This window comes from Jaculus jaculus, chromosome 2 (genome assembly GCF_020740685.1).
Source record: "Jaculus jaculus isolate mJacJac1 chromosome 2, mJacJac1.mat.Y.cur, whole genome shotgun sequence".
NCBI lineage: Eukaryota > Metazoa > Chordata > Mammalia > Rodentia > Dipodidae > Jaculus > Jaculus jaculus.
The window spans coordinates 157,268,713-157,284,757 of NC_059103.1; the positions used below are offsets into that span (position 1 = coordinate 157,268,713).

A 16,045-nucleotide genomic window follows, 5' to 3' on the forward strand; every position below is an offset into this window, starting at 1 on the left:
ATAGATGAATTCATTCACTTTCTTTTTCCACACAAATCTTTTTGTATTAATGATTTGTAAACCATGGAAAAGACAGAAGAGAACTAACTGAGCTCCATTTTATCAGGAAAATTACTCTTGGATGTAATTATTTAGCACTGCAGCACTGAAGAAAGCCAGATTTGAGCAAAAATATACTAAATCTAATAATATTGCCTGGGACAGGCATTCAGATGAAATCCTTAAAAAATTCCTGTAGATGAAGAATATATCCAAAGATATCATAGACAGACATGTGGATTTAGTGGGATGAGACAGTGGACTAACTTGTCTAGTTTCTCTGGTAGCCATAGAACCTTCTGTAGAAGCATGCTTTACTCAACTTTTCAGTTCATATTCCAGTGGCCATGTATAATATTAGCATGTTCAGGCTTTAGATGCCTGTGAATTCATATTTGAACAAAGGTAATCTTTTTCAGATACTAAGACTTAGAGGCTTAAAAGAATGGTAAAAACTGTATGTTAAAGCCAGTACTCAAAATCAGACCTAGAAACAAATGTTTCATTTTCAAATTCAATAATTTTAAATGGACATGGGGATTTAAATTTTTTTTTGTTTATTTGCATTTATTTTGAGAGTGACAGACATAGAGAGAGAGAGAGAGACAGAGAGACAGAGAGAGAGAGAGAGAGACAGAGAGAGCGAGAGTCAGAGAGAGAGAGACAAAGAGAGAGAGAATGGGCATGCCAGGGCCTCCAGCCACTGCAAGCGAACTCCAGATGTGTGTGCCCCCTTGTGCATCTGGCTAACGTGGGTCCTGGGGAATTGAGCCTGGAACCGGGGTCCTTAGGCTTCACAGGCAAGTGCTTAACCACTAAGCAATCTCTCCAGCCCAACATGGGGAATTTTTAAACTTGGTGGTTATAGAAACAGAAAAAAACAAATTCTTTGGTAGGACTTGGAACTACTGTTTCCTTGGGATAAAAATATTACCAGTGTTTACATTATTTTTTCTAGCTGGCTTCAACTATTATTTTAGTGAACTTGTCAAAGAGAACCACTCTGAAAAAGTGCAAAGTAAACTTATGGATTTCATTTTACTTTTTCAAATTCCAATTTATAATTTCTTATGACCTAATTTATCTTGGCCACAGGTTCTTGTCTAGATATTCTTTTCACATGGCCAATGCTAAGTGTTAGGATTCCAAAATTACTTTGGTGTCTATAGGAACAAACGTGTATTGCCTACCTTCATTTTCTTATTTGTAGATGTTAAATTACAACCAAATATGAAATTTGGCATTGATTTTTCCACATTTAAAGGGTTAGCTATGAACTTTTTTGTATCACATAATAATGCTAACTTAATTGCAAGTTTTCTGCTCTGATGCTTTGGGGTTTATTTTCAGATTCTATTCTCAGTCATGTCTTACACCCAGACACACACATCCAAAGGTAAGATTTGTAATTTAATTAGATGGCATCATATTGATTTTCCAGGATTAGCTTAATTAGTCAAGTGTGTCCAATTGTAATACGTACACTCTAGGCAGATAGATCTTTTCAAGGAGATTCCATCTGGCTGATTTAAAACAGGGAATTTGTATAAACTATATAACACATCAGAGTTCAGAGTGGTAACCATTACACTATGGAAACTTACTTTATATAACACAACAAACACACAGACAGCTCCAAGTTAAAACATAAGGCAGAATTTGATATAAAACTTAAAAGAAATGTGAGACCAGGAATCCTTCCTCTGTGAATATATAAGTAACTAAAAGAAAACTCAACAACAAAAGTAATAAACAATATGATTGAAAATATTGTCAAATAATCTAGTTTGGCATTTCCCAAAACAATGCATACACATATCCAAAAGAGTGTATAAAAAGATACCAGTGTCATGAAGTAGCAGGGAAATGAAAATCAGAGCCACAGTGAGGTACAATCTCACACCAGGTAGAAGCCTATCATCAAAAGGGCAAAAAGGTGTAACTGTTGAAAAGCCTCCATGCTTTTTTCTATGGTGGATACACTAATTTACAATACCCCTGTAGTGTATGAGAGTTCTCCTTTCTCCGTAACCTTGACTGTACTTTTTTTTTTGCCTTTTGATTAATAACTGTGCGTATGTTTATGTTGTTCTTGTTGGCTATTTGAATGTCTTTTTTGAGAAATATTTTAAGTCATTTTCTTATTAATTATTTTACCATTATATTATAGGAATTTGGAGCTGGAGAGAGGACTCAGTGTTTAAACATGCTTGCTTGGAAGGCCTAATATCCTGGGTTTGATTCCCTAGTATGTAAAGTCAGACAAAAATACTGGCACATGCATATGGAGTTTGTTTATAGTGGCAAGAGGCCTTGGTGTGCCCATTCTCTGTTTCTCTCTGCTTGTAACTAATAGAATGTATTTTTTAAAAAGTAAAAAAAAAATAAATTGTTTGAATTTCTTATCTTTTAGACACTATGTTATCAAGTGTATGGTTTGTAAATATTTTCTCTAACATAGTAGGTTGCATTTTTATGAATTTTATTTTATTATTTTTTAGATTATATGTGGCATGCCTGTATATGTTTGTGTGTGTGGGCAGGTGTGTGTGCACATGTGTGTGAATGCACACATGTCACAGAGGAGGTCAGAGGTTGATGTTGGTTGTCATACTTGATCACTTTTCATGTTACTTTTTGGGACAGGTTCTTTCATGGAACCCAGAGTCACTGATTGGTCAAGATAAGCTAGCCAGCAAGCCCCAAAGGTCCTCCTGTCTTCACTTCCCCAGTGCTGGGATTACAGTTATGCACAAGCATGCTTTGCATGCTACATGAATTCTGGTGATCTGACCTGAGGTCCTCATGCCTATGCAGCAAGCACTTTACCACTGAGCCATCCCATCAGCCCTTGGTACATGCTCTGTTTGCTGAGAAGAAGATTCTTGGTGTGATATAAGCTCATTTTCTATTTTTACTTTAATTGCCCATATTTTGGGTGCTATATTTACAATATCATTGCCCAGACCAAGTTCATGGAGCATTTCTCCTATGTCTTCTTCTAGTAGTTTTATAGTTTTAAGTCTTACACTTATGTCCTTAGCACATTTGCTTGACTTTTGTGTAGGGTCCACTTCTGTTCTTGCACATGCAGATTTACTGGCACAACTTATGGATGACATTATCTTTCTCCTTAGTGTACAGTTGGCACTCTTGCCAAAGACAAGTTAATCTATTATATATATTGGATAATTTCTGGGCTCTCCATTCTGTTGCATAGGCCTATATATTTATTTTTATGCCAGAATTATGCATACTGTTTTGAGCACTATATCTTTGTAATATACTATGAAATTAGCAAGTGTGATGGTTTTAGACTTTTTTCTCCTTTTTCAAACTTAAAATAGCTATTTGGAGTCTTTGTGATTACATATGAATTTCTGCATCTTTTTTCCTTTCTGGAAAAAAAAATTCCACAGGGATTTTGATAGGTTTTGCATTGAATATAAAGATCACTTGAATAGTTTGAACATTCTAGCAATAATAGTTTTCCTAATCTAGAAACAATTTCTTTTTTTTTAATTTTTTATTTTTATTTAATTATTTGAGAGAGGAAAAGAAGCTGAGAGAGAGAGAGAATGGATGTGCCAGGGCTTCCAGCCACTGCACTCAGACTCAGATGCATGTGTCAACCTGTGCATCTGGCTTACGTGGGCCCTAGGGAATTGAACCAAGGTCCTTTGGCTTTGTAGGGAAATGCCTTAACCATCAAGCCATCTCTGCAGCCCTTCTTTTTGTTAATTGGTGTCTGCTTTGATTTCATTCATTTACATGTACTTTTCAGTGTATAAATTGTAAACTTCTTAATTTTTATAAATTCTTATTTATTTGTGTGTGTGTGTGAGAGAGAGAGAAAGAGAGAGAGAGAGAGAGAGAAAGAGAGAGGGAGGGAGAGAATGGGCACATCAGGGCCTCTAACCACTGCAAATGAGTTCTAGATGCATGTGCTACTATGTGCATCTGGCTTATGTGAGTACTGGAGAATTGAGCCTGGGTTCTTAGGCTTCACAAGCAAGCACCTTAAATGCTAAGCCATCTCTCTAGTCCAAATATTTCATTTATTTATTTGAGAGAGAGAGCGAGAAGAAGATAGACAGAGAATGGATATTCTAGGGCTTATAGCCACTGCAAACAAATGTGCCAACAGCTTTATGTAGGTATTGGGAAATCAAACCTGGGTCCTTTGGCTTTTCTGGCAAGTGCTTTATCTTATAAGGCATCTCTCCAGCCCTTCTTTTTATTCTTTATTTGTTTGTTTGTTTTTGTTTTCTGAGGTAGGATCTTACTCTAGCCCAGGATGAGCTGGAATTCACTATGCAATCTCAGGGTGGCCTTGAACTCTCAGCAGCCCTCCTACCACTGCCTCCTGATTTCTGGGATTAAAGGCATGTACCACCACACCTGACTTCTTTTTTATATTATTGTAACTGGGATCATTTGCCCATTATAGAATCACAAAATGATATCACATAGTATGTGGGTTGTAGTATGTATGCTTTTGCTTAAGATATTTCTCACCACATTAGAAAGTTATTAGTGTATCAATATTTAATTGCTGAGTAATATCTGCTATAGGTATGCATACTATAGTGTTTTTTTCAAATTATTCATTTATCGCTAAATATCTTGGTTGTTTAAGTTTCTGGGTATTATAAGCATGGCTTCTATGAATGTTCTTATATTCTATTTTTTTGATAGATATTTAGGCATGCAATTTTTAAGTTGTAAGGCAGAATACTTAATTTTAAGGAAATTTCCTGATCTGTTTTACAAAATATTTATACCATTTTACTTTCCTATCAAGACTGTGTAAAATATTAGCTCTAATGTGTTCTAACAATTTATTCACATATAATGGTCAATCTATATTGTCAGCCTGATTGGATTAAGAAATGTTTAAAAAGGGGTTGGATAGATGGCTTAGCAGTTAAGGCACTTGTCTGTCAGACCTAAGAGTCAGGTTTGATTCCCACTACCAACATAAGCCAGATGAAAAAGTGGCAATGCAACTGGAATTTGTTTGCAGTGGTTAGAGGCCTTGGTGCCCCCATTAATTCTGTGTTTCCCTCTCCACCTTTTTCTTTTTCTCTCTCTCTTAAATAAATAAATAAATAAATAAATAAAATAAAATATAAAAACAATGTCTAGGCACAGTGAACAGGCCAAAGCTCCAGGCTCCCTCTCCATCTCTCAGTTCCCTGGTCTTGGTAACCCTACTGTGGGCTTGGGGCTACCTAGACCCTGAGAGCATGCTACTGAAGAAGACATTTGTTCTATCTTCCTGATTGACCTGTCCCTAGGTCCCCAAGTCCTGGAACCCCTGCTCTGGAAAGTGCATATAGAGAGTGAGAGGGAGAGAGCTCTTGGTTTCTTCCCCACCTCCCAACTCCCTGGTCCCAGTACCCTTGCTATTGGCTCTGGGCAGCCTGGTTCCTGTGTGTGTGCTGAAGAAGCAGGCCTTTTGCTCTGGCTCTTTGGTTGACCAGGTCCTGGGTCATCAAATCCCTGTTCCCCTGAGCCAGAGGATGCATGGGCCACTGTGGGAGCTGGCCTCTTGCACCTGGCTCCCTAGCTTCATGGCTCCTGATTACATAACCCCTGATCCCTTGTGCTGAAGTGTGTGTACAAGTGGAGTGAATAATCTAGAGCTCCTAGTTCCCCAGGTACCTTTGACATATTTGCAGTCTCTACAATCTGTGGATCTGTGGTTATAATCCCATTCTACACCATTCTGGCTCACATTTAAAATAGAACGCACACTAAAGATCCTACAAGGAAAAATACTTGCTTCCTCCTCAATACAATAAGACATTTTCCTGAGATGAGTAGACCACAATACAAAAAATTCAACGAAAGTCAGAAGAGTAAGAGATCTCCACCAAGGATGCTTAGTCTCACAATGGAAGCCTCCAGTAAAATCATAGGGAAAACAGTAGAACTTGAATCCCAAAATGAAAACACATGTGACTATGATCAAAAAAATTGCTGAATTCAAAGCAAAGGAAACAAACCAGTAATCACATAAATGAGACTGAGCAGAATCTCTTACAGCGCTCAGCTTTGTCACTTGGCTTAATGTAATTGAAGAAAATCAGAGAAGGCCCAAAAGAGATATAAATAAGTTGAAGGTGAGTAAAAAGACTGCTCAATGAAGACATAATGAAATGCAAGAATGAATTCTAGGAACCATCAAGAAAATCACTACTTGAACTGAAATTATACTTCAAATAAGAGATGGGCATAATGTAAAATAATGCAACAGAAAACAAAAATCAAATAGAGCATTTAAAACTCTCTAGAACCTCTCATTAACAAAGTCACTCATCTGGAAGAAAGAATCTTGGAGCTAGAAGACAAGATGGAAACAATCAATTGGGAGTCCAAAAACCTTGCTAAGTTCAAATAATCATGTGAACACAGTATGAAGTATCTGTGGAATGCCATAAAATGACCAAACATCTGGATCATGGATGTATCAGAAAGGGAAGGATTCCAGGCTGAAGGCATAGAGAATATATTCAACAAAATCACTGAAGAAAAATTTCCCAGTCTCTCAAAAGAGAGACCCATTGAGATATAAGAATCTCTCAAAACAACAAACACTGAGGAGCAAAGAAGAAACTCTCTAAGGCACATCACAGTTAAAACTCTTAACAAATAAAATACTCTCTGTGCTAAAAGCAGCAAGAAAGAAACTACTCACTCCTTACAAAGGCAATCCAATCAGAATGGCCTCAGATTTCTCAGTGGAAGCCATGAAAGCTAAAAGGGCCTGTAGTGGAGCACTTCAAAGTCTAAAAAACTATGGCTTCAAACCCAAACTACTATATCCAGTGAAAATTCTGTCATAATAGATGGTGAAAGAAAAACTTTCCATGAAAAATGTCAACTCTATGATTATATGAACACAAAGAATAACCTACAGAGAATACTTTAGGAAATAATCTACACAGAAGAGTCAAACAACCAATCTCAAGAGCCTACAACAAGATGATCACAATAAACAAAACTAGAGCAGGCTCAAAAAAGTACAAAGCCCAAGAAAGCACAAAACCCCAAGAAAGCACTTCATCATTGCAGGAAAGAAACTGAACCACACAGTGATATCCTTAAATGTTAATGGTCTTAACTTACCCATTGAAAGACACAAGCTAACAGGGTGGATCAGAAAGATGGACACTTCTATCTCCTGTCTTCAAGAAAACCACCTCACCACTAAAGATAGACACCTTTTCAGGGTGAAAGGATGGAAAATGATATTCCAAGCAAATGGGAATAAGAAGCAAGCATGTGTTACTATATTAATAACTGATAAAACAGACCTCAAAACAAATTAATCAAAAAGAACAAAGAAGCCCACTTCTTACTCATGAAGAAAATGATCCAAAATGAAGATATCACAATCATAAATCTATATGTGCCAAACACAGGTGTGTCATGGTTTATTAAACAAAACCTACTTGACAACAAAACCATAATTGGGGACATCAATACTCCACTGTCATCAATAGACAGATCATTTAGATAGAAAATAAAACAGGGAAATAATAGAGCTCAACAACACTATAGATCAACTAGACCTAATGGACATCTACAGAACTTTCCACCCCAATTCTTATACACATTATTCTCACTAGCTCATGGAGTCTGCTCCAAAATATACCATATAGGTCATAAAATATACCTCTATAATTTTGGGCAAATTGATTTAACTTTCTGCATCATATTAGATCACAATACTTTAAAGCTAGAAATTAACAACAAGAATCACATCAGGAATTCTACTATTTCCTAAAGACTGACCAACACTTTTAAACAATGAATAGGTCATGGAAGAAATAAAAAAAGAAATTGTAAAATTTGTAGAATTGAATTATAATGAAAACACAACCTGTCAATACTTATTGGATACAATAAAGGCAGTCCTAAGGGGAAATTCATAGCACTAAATGCCTTCATAACAAAGATGAAGTGATCTCAAATTAATAACTTCGTCATGCCCCTAAAAGCATTTGGAAAAGAATAAGAATCCAGTCCTAAGAGCTCCAGATGGAAAGAAGTAATTGAGATCAGAGAATAAATTAATGAACTGGAAACAAAACAATTAAGAAAACTGATAAAAGGAGAGCTGGTTCTTTGAAAAAATATACAAGATTGATAATCCAGGATGGGGAGATGGCTTAGTGGTTAAAGTGTTTGCCTGTGAATCCAAAGGACCCAGGATCAATTCCCTAGGACCCACATAAGCCAGATGCACAAGGTGACACATGCTTCTGGAGTTTATTGGCAGTGGCTAGAAACCCTGGTGAGCCCATTCTCTCTATCTGCCTCTTTCTGCCCCTCAAATAAATTAATAAAAATATTTTTTTTTAAAAAAGATTGTAGCTGGGCATGGTGGCACACCTTTAATACCAGCACTCGGGAGGCAGAGACAGAAGGATCACCATGAGTTCAAGGCCACCCTGTGACTATGTAGTGAATTCCAGGTCAGCCTGGGCCAGAATGAGACCCTTCCTGAAAAAAAAAAAAAAAAAAAAGATTGTAAACCCTTGGCCAATTTGATCAAATGAAAAACACAAAAGTCTCAAATTAACCAAATCAGAAATGAAAAATGAGAGGTAACTATAGACATCAATGAAACTGGAAGAATCATAGGGTCATACTTCTAAAACCTCTACTCTATAAAATTGGATAATCTGGAAGAAATGGATGAATTCTGAGACACCTACCACCTACCAAAACTATTCCTGGTGAACTTAGAAGCAAAGATCCTGAAAAAAAATTATCACAAACTGAATTCAGCAACACATCAAAACCATTATCCACCTTGATCAAGCAGGATTCATTCCAGGGATGCAGGGATGGTTCAACATATGGAAATTGGTCAACATAATACATCACATAAGTAAACTTAATCACAAGAACCACATGATCATTTAAATAGATGCAGAAAAGGCCTTTTACAATATACACCACTACTTCCTATTCAAAACACTGCAGAGAATGGGCATGGATGGTTTATATCTAAACACAATAAAAGCTGTAAATAAAGCCCAAATAATTCTTAATGGGGAAAGACTTAAGGAGTTTCCCATTGAGATCAGCAACAAGACAGGGGTGCCCACACTCACCACTGCTCTTCAGCATAATACTAGAAGACCTAGCACAAGCAATAAGAGAGGAGAAAGGAATAAAAGGTATAAAAATTGGAAAGCAGGAAGTTGAGTTAGCCCTATTTGCAGATGACATGATCCTATACATAAGTGCCCCAAAACTCTCTATCTCAAAACTTCTACAGGTGATAAATTCAGTCAGTAATGTGGCAGAATACAATATCAACACAAAAATTAGTAGCCTTTCTATATGCAAAGGACAAATATACAGAGAAAGAAAAGAGTGAGGCTGTTCCATTTTAAATAGACACAATAAAAATCAAATACATTGGAATAACACTAACCAAAGACATGAAAGACCTATAAAATGAAAATATATAAATTTCAAGAACTAAATGGAGGAGGTGGCTGGAGAGATGGCTTAGCAGTTAAGGCACATGCCTATGAAGCCTAAGGACCCAGGTTTGATTTTCCATGTCCCATATATGCCAGATGCACATGGTGGCACATGTGTCTGGAGTTTGTGGTGTCTAGAAGCCTTGGCCAGCCCATTCTCACTCTCTCTCTGTATTTCTCTCCCTTTCTCTCTGTATTTAATAAATAAATAAAATTGATCATAAAAAAAATAGAAATGGGGGGAGGACTTGAGAAGATAGACCTCCCACACTCCTGGATAGGTAGAATAATATTGTGAAAATGGAAGTACTATCAAAAGCTATATACAAATTTAATGCAATATCAATAAGAATCCCAGGATCTGTCTAGGGCCAGAAGGTGCTACATGAGTGACTGGGGGAAAAGGACCAACATCTGTCCAAACAACTCATGGTCTAAGCTACTCAGCAGCAAACAGCCTGACCTGATGCTCACACAAGTGCAATAGTGGTGCACAGCCATGGTGGGAACCCATGCTCTTGATTTGGCTAACTGATCTGCTCAGTGGAATGGAACCCATAGTTGGAGCTGGGAATCAAGTCAGACCATATCCACAAATGAGTCCACTCTCCATTATTAAGCTCCCACCAATCATGGGCTAAAAGAGGGCCTATACCTATTAAATTCTCTCTAAGAAAACAAAGGCTATCCCATTTATCTGGTGCTAACTTCACTTTTCATTGGAGAATTTGCTTCTCTTTTTCAGATGGACACAGATTCTAAGGAGAGAACTAGCTCATCACACCTCAAAAGGTCCTCAGCTGGAACTAAGAGAATCTGGGGAAATGAGAAAGACTACTGCTTCCTTGGTGAACCTGTATCAGCACAAGGGTGAAGAAGATAGACACAGAGAATACTCAACTCCTTCCAACCAGATATCCAGAGACACAGAGGCTCCCAAGCCCTCATTACTGAAGCAGATCTAAAATGAAACACCTATGGAGATATCACAATACCCAATCTAAAGCTATACTATGAAGACATAGTAACTAAACCAGCATGGAATGGCATAAAAACATAAATATAGATCAATGGAACATAATTGAAGACACAGACCTTAGGTCCAGTATCTACAGCTCCTTGATTTTTGACAAAGATGCCAGTAATGTAGACTGGAGAAAATACAGCATCTTCAACAAATGGTGCTGGACGAATTGGATAACCATATGTAGAAAAATCAAACTAGACCCATTCATCTCACTGTACACAAAAATAAAGTCCAAATGGATTAAAGACCTCAATGTAAGACCTGAAGCCCTTCAACTAGTAGAAGATAGGAGGAACTTTCCACAATATAGGCATGGGGAAAGACTTCTTGAGCAATGCCCCAGTACCCCGGGAAATTAAATAGTCTCTTAAACAATGGAATCTCATGAAGCTAAAAAGCTTTTACACAAATACACTATAAGCAGAGTCAACATAATACCCACAGAATGGGAGAAAAATTTTGCCAGCTATGCCACTGATAGAGGTTTAATATCTAGACTCTACAAAGAATTCAAAAACTAAACAAATCAAACAACCCACTCAAAATGGATAGATAACTGATTAGGGAGTTCTCAGAGGAAGGAATCCAAATGTATAACACACACTTAAGAAAATTTTCAACCACCCTAACCATCAGGGAAATGAAAATTGAAACAATTATGAGATTCTACCTTACTCCAGTTTAAAAAAAAAAATCAAATGACAACAAATGTTGGTGAGGATGTTGGGAAAGAGGAACCTTCATTTACTAGAATAATACTAGAAGACCTAGCACAAGCAATAAGAGAGGAGAAAGGAATAAAAGATATAAAAATTGGAAAGCAGGAAGTTGAGTTAGCCCTATTTGCAGATGACATGATCCTATACATAAGTGCCCCAAAACTTACTGTTGGTAGGAATTCAAACTTGTACAACCACAGTGGTAATCAATATGGATATTTCTGGGCTGGAGAGATGGCTAAGTGGTTAAGGGCTTGCCTGTGAAGCCTAAGGACCCTGGTTCGAGGCTTGATTCCCCAGGACCCATGTTAGCCAGATGCACAAGTGGGTGCATGCATCTGGAGTTCATTTGCAGTGGCTGAAGGCCCTGGCATGCCCATTCTCTCTCTCCCTCCCCCTCTTTCTCTCTGTGTCTGTTTCTCTCAAATAAATTAAAAAATATATGGAGATTTCTGAAAAAGATGAATATAGAACAGACCCCCCCCATTATTCCCTTACTGGGCATTTACCCTAAATTCTCCACATTTTACTACTGAAATATTTGTTCAACCGTGTTTATAGTTGCTCAATTTATAATAGTCAATAACTGGAATCAATCCAGGCGCCCATCATTAGAAGAATGGATTTTGAAGTCATGGTGCATATACACAGTGGAATTCTACTCAGCAGTAAAAAAAAAAAAAAATGATGCAATGGAATTTGTAGGAAAATGTATGGACTTAGAACAGATCATACTCAGTAAACACACACAATCACAGAAATCATAGGCTGCATGTTCTCACTCATCTGCAGTTCCTACCCTGCATAAGCTTGAATTACTGGCATACCGTATAGTTAAATTGAGACCCAGACAATAGGGATGGAAGGGATTGTGGGGGGCAGGGAAGGGGACAGTTAGGGGGAATAAACACAAAACTAAACCCAAAATGAACTGGTACCATAGAAACCTCCTTTTTCCTTAAAGATAGACTAAAAGATATAACTCCCAACAAGTGTAACAGGAGATTGCCCAAAAAGAAGGGCCCTGGAGAGAGTAGGGTGAAGCCTAACCTTAAAAACCTTTAGCTCTGACCTATAACTCACAGTTCCAGAAATAGATACTACCTACACCTAGCTGTTGACTGTAGAGATGGGCTTCTGTTAAAGCACTGGATTACGCACTAGAGGTAAAAGGTAAGATCCTATTGCTGAAGAGAGCATAAGCAGCCAACACAGAACATGGAGAGAACTGGCTAGAATCTGGAAGAGAAGCAATCCCCAGAAAGTGCTATATGAGCTACTGTAGGAAAGTGGTCAACAATGGTGTGAGCAAGCAGGGGTCTAAGATACTCAGAAACCACCAGCCTGACAAGAAGTACACACCAGTGTGATGGTGGCACACAGCCTGGGTGGGTAATCAATGGCTTTCTGATTGGCTAAGAGATCCACTCAGTGGAAAGGAAGTGGAAACCATATCTGGAAGTGGAAACCAGGTCTGTATCCTATGGAGACAAAGATTATACTCTCCAATGTTATGTGCCCACTCGTCTTTGGCTACAAAAGGGGCTACTTCCATCAAACTCTCTCTAAATTCACAATGCTTATTCAGTTTAACTTTGCTGAATTCCCTCTCTGTTGGGGAGTCTGTTTTTTCTTTTTCAGAAGGTAGTAAGACCTGAGGAGATAAACCACCCCTCACATCTCAGTCAAGGCCCAGATGAAACCACAAAGTGGAGAGATGAGCACAATCACTGCTTCCATGGTGTCCTTGATTCTAAGGAGCCAGATTCTGAGGATACTCAACACCTACCAAAGCCGAAATCAGAGGTTTCTAAGAGTTCATCACTAAAGTAAACTAAGCACCCCCAACCCCTGTGTGCCAAGGCTCAAGAAATTATGAGGAAGAGGGGTGGAAAGACTCTAAGAGTCACAGGTTGGGATGTCATATCCAGAGGCACTTCCTCCTCCCAGTAACTTACTGCTGCTCCTACAGTGAATAACCCACAACCCCAAGGGGAATACTAGAAACCTCACTGAAGAGGGCCTGCTGAGGAATTTGGGCAGGGAGGATGGAAAAGATGGCATCAATACATGATGTATTCATACAAATTATGTTCTTAATAACAATAGTAATAAATGTCTAAAGAGATTAATAAAAGCAAGAGACTAGGTTTGCTGGTTAGAACATTTCTTGAAAAGATAACTAAGGGTATGGAATGGTCAGTTCTGAATATGAGTGACCAACCCATGAGTTTGACTCCTAGACAGAATAAATAGAAAAAGGAGAAGGGTCACTATTGTAGACATTCACTCTCTACTTTGTGGGAACAGTGAAGACATGGCCACTTCTATACACTTGTGCCATGGTGTTTTAGCTCATCCCAGGCCTATAACAATGGAGCTAGTATACAATGCACTGAAATCTCTGAAAGTGTGAGCTGAAACAAGCCTTTTCTATTTTGTTTACTTAGGTATTTTCTCAGAGCAATGAAAAGTTCAACTAAGATTTATATCTTATACTAAACCTGACATTTGATACATTTTAACCATTGTGGTAAGATGTGTTTAGTGCAGTTGATCTCTTAATTTCCTACAAAATTAGTTATTCATATCAAAGCAAACAGTTCACAATCTAAATCAGTTTGATTAAAAATTCCCAGGTTTGGTTATAAACTTCCTCAAACTAACTGGGTTTCTTTAGTATGTTATATGTTTTCATAACCAGTGGATCTTCTGATTATAAGATTAAAAAATAATTTATCATTAAAATTAAAAAAAGGTTTTAATCACTTATAAGTATCTGATTTCTACTACATAGTGTATAATTTTGTGACATTATTTTTACCTTTTCTTTTCATTTCAATGTTGTGTGTTGTACAGTAAAATAAAGTTGGTGCTTACCTTTTTTTCAGCAAAGACATTGCCTTATAACATGTCCAGTGTCATTTCACTTAGCCAGAAGTCAGTGTAATTTACCCTATCCCAGGCCCTTGTACCTAGCCATAGGAAAATTTGCTATTAAATAATCCAATTACCACTGTAGGATCCTTATTCTTTCACATTAAAATTTTCAAATGATCTCTTTTATTCCTGGGATACTTGCTCTTAATTGTCAAGTTTTATTTATGATCCTTGTTACTCTCTATTTAATTGAGTCATTGGTTATGGCTGACCCATAAACCTATAAAACCCTTCAGTGCTAAACTAATTAGCCAGTGCACCTGCCCTCTAAATAATTAACATTGATCATTACTAACAATCAGCATTGTAGTTATTAAAAGTGACCTAACTGTTCAGTTATCTAAAACAGAAGCTTCTACACTTTTTGATCATGATCTAGAGTAGGCAATGAATTTCTTTCACAGATCGACCCAGGACACACACACAAATTCACGTTCATGTGCTTGTGGAAATGTGTTTGTGTATGTGTGTGTGTGTGTGTGTGTGTGTATGCATACACATGCACATTTACTGTGATTCAGATAGACTGATATTTTCTATTATGTTTTATACTTTTCACTTAAAGCACAATAAAGAGGTCTTGCTGCCTATGTTATGACTAACAGTTAAAAACATGGACAAGAAAATGCATACACAGACACTAAAAATTAAGAAGGATCAGTAAAATATTTCTTTCAATAATTAGAACATACTTATTTCCTTCACCATTATATACCCATTTTGTTGTGCCAATTCCTTCATAGCTTGAAGCCCAGTAATAAACACAGGCATTGATATGCAGGATGAATAGCAGGTATCCAATTGTCCGGATGACTCTGTCAGAAAGGATAAATGCCAGGTAAGGATTTCTGTTGTTTCTGGAATACAACTTATTTTTAGCATTCTCTTTTACTCTAACTCTCCAGCAAGCCCTCTTGCTTTAAATTTGTCAACTGTTAACTCTCATTAGAACAGGAGAAGGTGATGGTGACATCACATGTTTGTCTGACTGCAGTGTCTTGACTGAGCCTGACAGAGTGTAAAAAAAAAGTCTTCATTTCTTTTCACAGATGGTGTGAGTCAACTCCATGAAAGACATGCCTCAAGGGTCACTTCTTCATTTGAGTCCCATAAAATAGGCCATGCTGATTTAACTGGATATCTAAAAAGCTCGTGGGACTTCATGCTGTGATGAACTGTGACTAGATGTCTCAGCGCTACTGAAACTCAGAGCAGCAAATAAGTGAAATTTAGATTAGGAAGTAATTGTCACAAGAAAGACAGAAAGTAGATTTGCAAAGGCATGCTTGCCTGTAATTGTATATACTGAAACATGCACATGGTTCCATTTCTTGTATGATTTTCAAGCTTTTAATTTCACTTGAAATAGCCAAATCTATTTTAGAGTAAATACTTATTTTGTATGAACAAAATCTGAAATTATCCCATTTTTTTTGAACAAGATAGGCATTTTTCTCCTAAATTCTTGAACAATTGCTTTCTCTGCCTCCTCTAAGGGTTCAGAGTATACATACCTGTAGACATAGGCTTTATTCATTCTTGACTCTAGGTGATGATTAAACTCAAGAAATGAAGTATACTATATAGGAAACAAGCCAAAGAAATGTAAAAGTATGTTAGTTTTATATTCATATATTTAGATAAAATGGAGAGAGACTGTAAAATGGATTTAAAAAATTATTCACTTAGTTGAGAGAGAAAGAGAGAGAGAGAGAGAGAGAGAGAGAGAGAGAGAGAGAGAGAGAGAGAAACAGAGAGACAGAGAGACAGAGAGAATGGGCACACTAGGGCCTCCAGTCATTGCAAATGAA

General features: G+C 37.3%; 1 protein-coding gene across 1 annotated transcript in view; it reads right to left on the reverse strand.

Moving 5' to 3' along the window:
* Cngb3 (cyclic nucleotide gated channel subunit beta 3) overlaps nucleotides 1–16,045 on the reverse strand; it is a 185,209-nt gene that overhangs the window by 66,614 nt on the left and 102,550 nt on the right. Inside the window, 2 exon segments of the mRNA XM_045143550.1 lie at nucleotides 14,927–15,049; nucleotides 15,749–15,813. Coding sequence (XP_044999485.1) covers nucleotides 14,927–15,049; nucleotides 15,749–15,813 — 188 coding nt within the window.